Source organism: Sinocyclocheilus grahami, unplaced genomic scaffold, assembly GCF_001515645.1.
Source record: "Sinocyclocheilus grahami isolate Dianchi unplaced genomic scaffold, SAMN03320097.WGS_v1.1 scaffold268.1, whole genome shotgun sequence".
Classification (NCBI taxonomy): Eukaryota; Metazoa; Chordata; class Actinopteri; order Cypriniformes; family Cyprinidae; genus Sinocyclocheilus; species Sinocyclocheilus grahami.
Genome location: NW_015505447.1, coordinates 1,790,312 through 1,802,164, shown reverse-complemented (window position 1 = coordinate 1,802,164; position 11,853 = coordinate 1,790,312). Strand labels below are relative to the sequence as shown.

General features: G+C 37.3%; 1 protein-coding gene across 6 annotated transcripts in view; it reads left to right on the top strand.

Annotated features, from left to right (window-relative positions):
- The first annotated feature begins 1,600 nt into the window (after positions 1–1,600).
- Positions 1,601–11,853, top strand: part of tpm3 (tropomyosin 3) — a 23,815-nt gene continuing 13,562 nt past the window's right edge. For all 6 annotated transcript variants that reach the window (XM_016291195.1, XM_016291193.1, XM_016291194.1 and 3 more), the window contains exons 1-5: positions 1,601–1,849; positions 2,793–2,918; positions 10,525–10,658; positions 10,758–10,875; positions 11,187–11,257. In XM_016291195.1, the coding sequence (XP_016146681.1) occupies positions 1,736–1,849; positions 2,793–2,918; positions 10,525–10,658; positions 10,758–10,875; positions 11,187–11,257 (563 nt within the window). In that variant the 5' untranslated portion in view covers positions 1,601–1,735. The remainder of the gene's footprint in view (positions 1,850–2,792; positions 2,919–10,524; positions 10,659–10,757; positions 10,876–11,186; positions 11,258–11,853) is intronic.

The following is an 11,853-nucleotide window of genomic DNA, read 5'->3' as shown; positions in this document are numbered from 1 at the left end:
GCACAGAGAATATAGCTCACACACACGCGCGCGCACACACACATATATATATATATATATATATATATATATATATATATATATATACTACCTCATCCATCACTTCATTATCCTAAACTAAAAGTGTGTGATGAAAGAATGAGTAAATCTATTGAACAAAACAGAGCACTTAAAAAAAAAGAGTGTACACCGACTTGCTCTGAATTACAGTGCAACAGTTTCCCTCCCTCACCTTGCAGTGAACTGTCTTTACTGAAGGAATGATGTGATGCATTATTTATCAGAGATTTATTATAAAACTTTCCTTTTCTGCATAGTGCAAAACATAGTTTCTTCCTTTCTGAATACATTCTATAGTTAAATCTAAATACAGCTAACCTAAATCTGTTTTATTTGTACTTAAACAATGAGTTTTAACCATACCCTGCCCCCCGGCTGAAAATAGTCTGCTCACTCATAACCTGACACCATCATTGTCCCTTTACTTCAGCAAGAGCTTAGTGGAACTTACTGTTAAAGACGCACATGAATGACTAATCACTATTACAAAAATGTGCTTTCATATACACATATCATTAATCCAAAGGTACGTCTAAAGAATGAAAAGAAAAAAATGATGTGAAAATCGGTGCTAGAGGAGAAGACCCTTTGTACACTATAGTTAAAATTTTAGACAAGACTAAATCTATGATTTTGGTATTAAGGTTAATTCCTAAATGCAAGCGTAGTTTACAAATATAAATGATTCCAGTATGTTGTTGTTTTTTTACGTAAAAAAATCAAGATACATTTTTTTTTTATATTATTATTGTATTTGTAGAACTAATCATTAAGGACTTCTAAAGTAAAGAATGCAGATGGATGCATGATGTGAAAATCTGTGATAGAGAACAACACCCTTGATATTAAGATTCATTCTTAAATGCAAGTTTAGTAGACAAATATAAATTATATATATATAAGATCAGAAATGATGACAATTATAATAAAATAAAAATGTATACTATTACATTTGACTAATAAACCTTATACTTACTTTTTACTAATAAAATAAGCCATTTGCTCTATGAATAGAGGCAACTGACGAGCCATAAAAGGAACAGTGCAGCTGGGGATGCAAGTAATGTAACACACACACACTCACACACACACACACACACCTGTGCCTGTCACAAACACAGCGGCTTTGTCTTATTATAGCCGAACCTCAGTTCTGTCCATTGGCGTCCATTCTTGTCTTTGTTGTGTCATATCTTCCAGCTCATTCTTTCCCAACGGAATGATCTAGTAACAGAAGGATGAAAACAACAGATGCACAAGAAAAAAGAAATATATAAGTGAAAGCTATCTGGAGTGAATGTATAGTTGCTGACGAGTTGCTTCAAATAGTGTTAATAATAAAATTAAACTGAATTTCAATCATGATAAGGTCCTGATAATTAACGTTACATCACTACATCATTACTACATCAGACACCAAACAGGACTTATGACTGTATTAGGTGAGCTATAATGAGTAAGTGGGCGGAGTTTATTAGAAACTGGGCATGGCCTGATGCCCCCAGATATAAATGCCCTCCCACTATCCCTGGCTGAGTTTGGTCTCTGTCCACTTTACTCCCTCTCTGTCCACGCTCCTTGCTTGACCAGCTCCTGTTCCTAAACCACTAGCCCTCACCTTCTCCACTGCCACTTTCAGTTTCTCGTACCGTGAGCCCTACTCACCAACGCCAAGATGGAGGCTGTCAAGAAGAAGATGCTGATGCTCAAGCTGGATAAGGAGAACGCTCTGGATCAGGCAGAACAAGCGGAGACCGACAAGAAAGCAGCAGAGGACAGAAGCAAACAGGTGAGGCGGAGGTGGAAAGGTCAAAGGTTGTGAAAACTAAAACTGATATTGACTAAATGGGATGAGTTGGAGATGCTTCATTTCAGTGCTGTTTAGGAAGAGTTTTTAATTTGGGGGACCAAATGTTGAATCATTTAAGATGTGGTTTGAATGCTTAATGCATCAAAGGCCCACTTTTTCATTCTGGACCAAAACAGATCTGAATATGAGACAAAGATATAAGTCATTTTACACTATGTAAATTTGTTGAAGGCATAGTCCACCCAAAAATGAAAATTCTGTCATTATTTACTCCCCTCATGTTGTTCCAAACCTGTATGACTTTCCTTCGAACAAACAGTTTCGGGTCCCATTGACTTCCATAGTATTTTTGAGATCTTGTTCTTGTTCCACAGAAGAAAGGGGAGTAAATGATGCTAGAAGTTTCACTTTTGATTGGACTATCCATTAAAGAATATAATGCACCTGGTCAATTCTGACAACTGTCCAAAGACCTTTCTTGGAAAATAAGCACCCACCACCAAGGCTTGATATGAGAAGTCTTAGATACTGATCCCAACACTAAGTAGCAGTTGCATGGCTGTGATCTGAAAGAATACAGGGCGGATAAACAGAGTCTTAGCAAGCGATGGAGAGGGGAGTTGCGGATAGGGCTGAGGATGTGTGAAAGTTTTGGATTGCCTGTGAGTGTATTTATATTCACATTTACACAAGGTATAGCTTTGGTAAGCTGCATATCTTAGCACATCACCAGAAGAAGGTGGGCAAAAAATCCCTGGAAAGTGTTGCTTTGTGCCAATTAAGGTAGAAGTGATGGGGCATGAGGGTATGTGTGAAGATGTATTATAGTGGATGATTTCATACCGATAATATTTCTCTCCCCCCTCCCTTTCTATCTCCTCCACTCTCATATTTCCTTTCTTTCTTTCTCTCTTTCTCCCAGCATGAGGATGAGCTGATTCAGATGCAGAAGAAACTGAAGGGAACTGAAGATGAGTTGGATAAATACTCAGAGGCCCTGAAGGACGCCCAGGAGAAACTGGAGATAGCTGAGAAGAAAGCTGCAGATGTGAGTGATTGACAATCACAAAGCATCAAAACACACACAAACACAAATGCAACTCTTAAAACTGCATCCCGGAATTCTTGTTGGTCCCACCCCTCCATTACTTTCATTCTCTCCATTCACTCCTCCACAGCTGACACTGTGTCACAACCCCCTTTTTTTGACTGTGGTGTCAACTAGCCAGACGAACTCATTTCTACCCTTAAATGTATTCATACTGTCATCTAAAATGCCTTGTCAACATGTTTTTTTTTCACAATTTTCACAATCTTTTTAGAGGCAGCATAAATGCAGTGTAATAACTGGCCTAAATATATATTATTAAAAAAACAACACTATATAAACATACATAACTACACAATCAAATATATATATTTAATTAATTTCACTACTGACAAAGAAAGCACATAATGTGTATCTTTACCCAATGTCGTACAGTATGACCAATCACGTTTAAGTTTCACAGTTAGGCTGTATGTGTTTGATTCACTGAAAAGAATCAACACATTAGAGTCATTCGTCTGAGAATTATAGCTAGATTCTACAATGGTTGCGCTGTATGTTGTTAATTCACTACAAAAACTTTTCAGGAGAATCATTCTTACAGAGTCAGACCACACTGGTTGGCCTACATGCTGTCGATTCACTAAAAAGAATCAAAAGCGTAATTTGTTTAAGAACCGTACTACACTGGTTAGCGCTGCATCCCCCCGAACCGGCTCATAAGAGTCATTCCTTCAAGAATTGGACTACACTGGTAGTGCTGACGTGCGTTGCAGCCTGGAATTAAACCACACCATGCTGGTTTCGTCTGGCCAGAGGAGAACTGGCCCCGTGACTGAGCCTGGTTTATACCAAGGTTTTGATGGGGTTTGGTTCTCCACTGTCGCCTTTGGGTTGCTTTGTTGGGGACACAATTTCTGGCAACATTGTTGACTTGACTACACAGACACTAATGGAACAGAACTGAATTGAGCTGGACGATGACATTACTGAATCAACAATGATCTGACTTAAACTGATAACCTGACTGTTTGTGCAACAGCAAGCGGCGCTCGCTCTAACGCCAATTCCGTCCATGTTTTCACTTCAGTAAATCAGTTTTGGTGAATATAAACAACGTGATTATTTTTCATGAGTCCAACATCCCGCCGCGCAAAAGACGTGATAATTAGGGAAGTCGTCTTTCACTATTGTAATCTTGATAAATAGAGAAAAACATTTTATAGTTAAGTAACTAAGAGCATAATTCTTAACCTTGGACCTTATTCTTGAAACACAAAATGACCAATAAAAAGGTGTCAAGCACCAAAAGCAGCCCATTAAATCTATAATTTAAGTTGCAAAAAACGCATTTTCATGCATACTAATATATATTGGGGTTTGGACAATCACCCCAAAAAGGTGACCGTCCCGTATTTTCATTTGCTGAAGTTGGCAACCCTATTTGGTAGTCAGACTACAGTGGTAGCTCTGCATGTTGTTGTTGATTCACTAAAAATAACCGGCTCATGACACTCATTTGTTTGGAAATTGCTAAACTGGTCGTGTTTGTTTTGCGCTGTGAATTCAGTAGCAATTTTGTGGTGACTCTAAAAAAACTGAACTCTTTTATATTTAAAATGTGGAGAGCCGTTAACTGAATGTCATTTAGTCCTGATATTAACCGAACTGGTTAATTCTGAATCAATCAGAATAAGTTCTTGGTTCCCAACTTATCCACACACGAGGTGACAAAAAGTGTGGGTGATATTGTGCATATATACTCTTGCCTGCAGTCCTCGGTGAGAAAATTACTACCTTGAGACTGCTGATTTAGCAGCAGGGCTGTAAATCAGTGTTTGCGAGAGGAACAATGAACATAAGAAAGAACCTTCCTGGCATGAACAGACTTTAACAGAACAGACTAGAGGTGTAAAGCTTTGTAAGTCTTGTATTTTTAGTATTCTTCTTGAATAGTCATGTTTGGAGTGTTTTTTTAAAAATACTAGCTTTTATCTCTAACATTTTTCAACGTGGACTTTAAAATCGACAACTATTTGCTAATGCTTTCATATATATATATATCTTATGCAACTCAAGAACTGATTCATTTCAAATAAGCAAAAGGCACTTCATTGTTAATCGCCATTGTGTAACTTGACTCCGTCTTTGACAGCTAAACTAAGACTGTGCCATCACGCTCAACTCTGTTACACCAAGTATGTCTATCTGTTGCCTGTCGTTGTCCCTTTGTTCTGGGCTCCGGATATAGCAGGCACACCTGTTGTCATAAAATTCGGCCTTTAGAAGATGAACTAAATACCATAGGCTTTGAAGTGTGTGTGTGTGTGTGTGTGTGTGTGTGTGTGTGTGTCTTAAATCAACCTAAACCAGGCTGTGAGATCATCTCTGACCTTACAGAGAGAGGGAGAGCAGAAAAAGATTTCATGTCAGTACTGTAGGGAGACACACTGTAATATAGCGAGGAGGATTTATTGTTTCGAATCTGGCAACCCCTAATCAGACAAGCAGCATGAGAACAGTAGCTCCAAACAGAGGGTGAGTGTGGGTTGCTCCATTACAGCTGTCATTTTGAAATCTATTTTCATCACAACCTTGACTCAAAACTTCACCACCAAGCTATCACTTACCTTGCTACCCCACACAGTTAAAAAGAGTTGGATTTAATGGTAATTTAGAGTACAATTAGTCACTCATCATCATGCAGTGCAAACTTGACAGACAGGCCGACTAGACACAGTGATCTGGTTTGAATCCGGGGGTGGATCCTTTAAATAGAGCTCAGAGCAAGCGGCCTAACAGTGTCCAGAGCAGTCATGGTGAAAATGTGAAAGGTTTGAGGATAGATACAACCTTTGCTCATAAATGTATACATACATCCATAAATGTAGAAATAGTAAGAACATTGTCATAGTTTCTTGAGTCTTTCAAATGCGTACAGCTGCTGCAGTGGGTCTTACCATGTTGATGTAAGTGAGCTTGCGTTTATGTGAGTGTGTCTTGAGGTCAGAATGTCAAACCATGCATCTCGTCACCTATGACCTATAGCATCAACAGGCCATTAGAGACATAAGCTTTAGTTTTTAAAGATATAAAATCTCTGCTGCCGAAAAGAGTTAAAATGCTCAGTTTTGTTTCTTTTATCTCTTGTCTCTTATCACAGATTATATATATATATATTTAAAATAATATATCACATATCAGTTTCATAATAACATACTAAGCAGTGCAACTGTTTTCAACTTTAATAAGAAATGTTTCTTAAGTATCAAATCAGCATATTAGAATGATTTCTAAAGGATTGTTTGACATTGAAGACTGGAGTAATGGCTGCTGAAAATTCAGTTTTGCTATCACAGGAATAAATAAAAATATCTTCAACGTATAAAACAGTTATTTTCAATTGTAAAAATAGTTCACAATATTACGGTTTTACTGTATTTTTCAATCAAATAAATGCAGCCTTTGTGAGCATAAGAAACTTATTTCAAAGACATTAAAAAAAATCTTATAACCCCAAACATTTTCCCCCCTCAGTTTATATATAGAAAATGAGAAGCAAGCAAAATGTCAATAATTTATAGCTGAAAAAGTAGAAAATGATTTTATGAGTGGGGCTGTTGTGACAATCTAGATCACCTGGCGCCATCATCTGGTGAGATGGTGGCAACATATGATAAAGGTCCCAAGTTATAAATGGAGTCTGGAAATTGTTCCACATTAGGGAAGGGAGGCCGGAAAGGTGAAACAGGAAATGATGATGCAATATGATTTTGCAGTGCTTGTCTACAACAGAATGATTCAGGATCAGTCAACATTCCTTTACCTTTAACATTGTTCTGAGGCTAAACCGTTAAGGTCTGTCAATATTAAAAGTCTTTGTAGAAATAATTACAAAATGAACATATAAAACCATAGCCTTGGGTATTCTTTGAACAGTGTTCAGCAGGACATAGTGTACGGATACTAGAAAGATTGCACAGACAGACAACAGACAGCATTACTATAGTCTTGTTCAGTTTTGCCCAGACCTGTGAATTCAGCTTGTTCACTGGATTCTTTTTTATGACCTCATGTAATCCTGTGGGTAAATTCTATAATGGAATCTCTCAGTAGACTTAAATCCAAATCACAATGTCAGACTATTTAATTTAACGGAAAGATACAATTACACATTGTTTAAATCTCTCAATTGCATAGGTGCTCCTTGAAGGTTATTAAAAAAATCATTTTAGTTATAACACAACTTAACTCAACACAATTCAACATAACACAACATAAACAATCTATAGATAATAACTATGGCAGACCTATATACTAGAGATCGACCAACATTTTTACTACCAATAATGATTATTTTTGTTTATATACCTATATGTAGCAGAAGAAATCTTGTTTATTTATTTATATCTACTTCTTTTACACAATAAGTAAATAATCATTAGACTACAACAATACAAACATAACATCATAATAATAATAATAAAATAGAAAATGTAAGTATTTAAATGTAATAACTGATATTATGTGTAATCAATGTAATAATAATAATTAATATTATTATGGTATGAATATTGTTTAAAAACTAAAATATAAATCACACCAATCGGTCTGTTTCTATAACAGGCAGGCCAACAACAGATTTATAAGTGTCCACACGTTATCTCTCCAATGTGGCCTTCTGACACACACGTTGACACATGAAAATATATGAATGTGATTTTGTCATTACTCAGACTGCAATAAGAAACTGAATCAGGGTTTGTTTGCTCAAAAGCACAGGAACTTACTGTGACACCATCAATGGAATTACACGTAACGACAAGTAAAGGATTTGTAACGCGCCTTGTTCTCGTTTACAGCCTAAATATGCCAGACATGATTCAGTGGATGGTGGTTCTGAAGGATTACAAATGACACATAAGACTAAAACACATTATTTTAATTGTTAAAAAGCAGCAAAATGTAATAATGGATCATTTCATAATGATATACATAACTGATTGTGTAACATTAATTTGCTGTTGTGGCCCCTTTGGCTGCTTTGATGTATAATATTCAGTAATATCCCAGATTTGATTGCACTGACAACTTTACACACCCTGTAAAAAAAAAATCTGTAAAATTTATGGTAAAAAACCGGCAGCTGTGGTTGCCGGAATTTTACCGTAAATGATACGGTAGCAACGTTTTAGGTTTTACGGTTTTAACTTAAATTTACAGTTAAATACTGTAATTTCATTAACTGATATAATGTTAATATACCAACCTTACTGAAATCTGTTTTGTACCTTTGTAATACACTGATAACCACCAAATGCAGGTGGTGATGAGAAAGTCACATGATGAACCAAAGCCCATCACAAGCAGCTTTTAAATAATAACATTTATAGAAGGTGCACAGTTTCATTCACACAAACACTAAACACCATCATGGTAACACACATGAAACTGAAATAATGCAATAAACATTCATTTAACAACATTAGGTGTAACACACAACCCTAATATACAAAACCGATAAGAAAAAACTAAGAAGAAACATCAAATTTGAAATGTAACGCAGGGAATTGTGGGAAGCGTGCCAGGGAGCAGGTGAGTGTATCAATGCATCCACAGCGACACTTGTATTCACGTAAAACCGTCTCATTTCTCGATACAATCGCTATGTTGTATCATATGCGTTTTTCTGCGGAGGTCGTGCGTTTTTACTTTCACGCCCAGATTTAACAAACTTTACGAAGAATTATGTGACTGAAACTCTGTTAAACTTATTTCGATATCTAATAAACATTAAGTATGCGCTTAGAGTGGTCTGTGACAACGATTTGTTCATTCTAGACCATCAAGTCTAAGAAAAGATGGGCCGGTTAGATGGTTATTGCAAAACCTACAAGCTAATGCGCACACTGGTTCATCTTCATTTAAGATTTTCATTTGTACCCGCGTATATATTTCATAAGAGAAATGCAAAAACCCAGAGTGAGATGTGTTGGCGTATATAGATACAAAAAGCATGCGATGACATGTCACTCTGTGTGCTCAGATGTGCTAACCTCAGATGGTTTTTAGCTCATCCTACTAGTCTCACATTGTTTGCTGGATTTTTGTGGGTGAGGCCTAAAGGAAGTAACAAAATAGATCCCGCTGAATCACTCATTCTCAGTTTCATTTGTGTCATTTTGTTCAAATAGTGCTTTTCGCTCGAGCACGGTAACATCTGGGTCATCAGGTGCTCAATCGCCACTTTTGAGTTGTTCACGCATGTTACTTGGGCTTTTAGCAGCCTATTTTAACCTTTGGCAACTTTTGTGAATTTTAATTGAATTAGACATTTGTCTAGGTTGCTTTTTTTGTGTGTGTGCTTGAAGTCGCTTATCACTCAACCATGCCTTCCGTCTGATTGGCATTGCTTGATATGAACTCACCCGCAGACTTCAGATTCCTCAGTCCTTATTAGGAGCGAAACTCCAGTGTTTGTTAGCGGTGTCGTCATATCCGCAAGCTTTGCTCGAGCGCTGTTTCTCAGCTGACGGGGCGCGGGCCGCGCGGTTGTTAACCTGTTTTTGAGCTTCGAGCCCACCGAGTTTCAGTGGTCTTAGACCGTTGACGTTACTGTATTAACCACGTAAATCTTCAGTATTGTTAAAAATGTGACTTTATTTCAATAAACGTGCAGAAGTGCCCCTCCTTATTCAGTTGCACTAATGAATGAAAGGCACGATCGCTTCCTATACAAAAACTTCCTCAGGATTTGTAGTTTCTGACACAGTAGAAGCTATTTTCGATATTGCTGCTAGAATGAAAATCTTGTAAGTGATTCCTCTTGAAATAATTTCAGAATCTTGAAAGATTCTGACATCTGTTTGAAAGAGTTTAGGTACATATTAACTAGATAAGACTGGGGCCCCAAGAGCCCATTCCTGTGATGTTTTTGGTTGTTATATGGTTGCTAGGGTGTAGTATCTGGTTGCTAGGGCGTGGCTAGGAAGTTGCAATGGTGTTGTGAGTGACTGCCTGCTATCTGAGTCAAAAAAGCCCACTACTAAGTCTCTACAATATTGTGATGCAGAGATATCCATTTCCTTTATGTCTGAGGGATTTTTGCCTGTTTTTTCGTCCACTGGGTGAACATCAGAAAGTCATAAGCACACCTTTCTTCAGTAAGCAACATTTGAGGCATCATTAATGTCCATAACTCAGTGTGACATGTTCCATGCTGAAATTTGGTTTGGACCAATGATTTAAATAATCCCTTTCCTTAGTCAGAGCATTATTAATACTGACGCCTTGCTAAAAAAAATTGAGTCACTGTGTACGCTCACTCATCACAAAATAATTGCCCATTGCAAACATAGTGGTGCCACTCTTCTCAAGCAGAAGCTCCCAAATGATTCCACCACATGAAGTTTTTCCTGTCTCATTGGTTCCAGTTTCCAGTCTTGACTCCATGTTTGTCTCCAGGTTGTCTTGGCTCGTCGAGATTATCCCAGTGTTTTACCATCCTCATGTTCCTTATCTCACATCACTTCATGCTCCCTTGAAGTTCAGTGGAATATTGTATCCGCACTAATCTCCTGTTATTTATGTCATGTTTGCTTTGTAGGCTGAAGCAGAGGTGGCCTCTCTGAACAGGCGTATCCAGCTTGTTGAGGAAGAGTTGGATCGTGCACAGGAGAGATTGGCCACAGCCCTGCAGAAGCTGGAGGAAGCTGAGAAGGCCGCAGATGAGAGCGAGAGGTACGTTCGCCTAGTCAGGCAAACGCATTCAGAGTGATGCTCATTCATCCCACCCTAACTTGCCCTACTTCCATTTAATTCAATCTCTCCATGGAATAGAGGGATGAAGGTGATTGAGAACAGGGCTCTGAAGGATGAGGAGAAGATGGAGCTCCAGGAGATCCAACTCAAGGAGGCCAAGCACATTGCTGAGGAGGCCGACCGCAAATATGAGGAGGTAATTTAACCAGTGTTATTTCAGTATTATTTATATAGTATTGTAATATTTATTATTTTGAAATAAGCTTTTATTATTGTATTGTATTTTTTATTTAAATTTAGTTTTTCATCTAAGTATTTTAATTTATTTCAGTTCATGAAAACATTTTTTTTAATGGTTGTACCTTTAGTGAACAATAGCAATAATTTTAACCACACCATTTTGCTCAAAGTTTGATTTAATGTTGCATAAACATGTTTTTTTAAGTACCGATCATTCAATAAAATGGAAAAAATGTCATGACCAGGAAGTATTGATGTGTGTTACAGGTGGCACGTAAGCTGGTGATCGTTGAGGGAGAGTTGGAGCGCACAGAGGAGAGAGCAGAGCTTGCTGAGAGGTTAATTTCGAATTCAAAATCAAAATATTTAATTTAGTTTTTCATCTAAGTATTTTAATTTATTTCAGTTCATGAAAAAAAAAAATTTTAATGGTTGTACCTTTAGTGAACAATAGCAATAATTTTAACCACACCATTTTGCTCAAAGTTTGATTTAATGTTGCATAAACATGTTTTAAGTACCGATCATTCAATAAAATGGAAAAAATGTCATGACCAGGAAGTATTGATGTGTGTTACAGGTGGCACGTAAGCTGGTGATCGTTGAGGGAGAGTTGGAGCGCACAGAGGAGAGAGCAGAGCTTGCTGAGAGGTTAATTTCGAATTCAAAATCAAAATATACGCACATTTAAATCAAACACATTTACTTTGAGTACAGACCACACATACTGTCCTCTTTAGCTCATATTTTTTCTTAGTGTCCATTTATTCCTATTAAAACTTAAATTCATTGTTTTATCAGTGTGAGAAAATGGCTAATTTTGCATGACAATAGGAATGCTCTATCATAACCATAATCCTTCTGTGTGTGTGTGTGTGAGAGAGAGAGAGACACTGTGTGTGAGAGAGACTGTGTGTGTGTGTGTGTGTGTGTG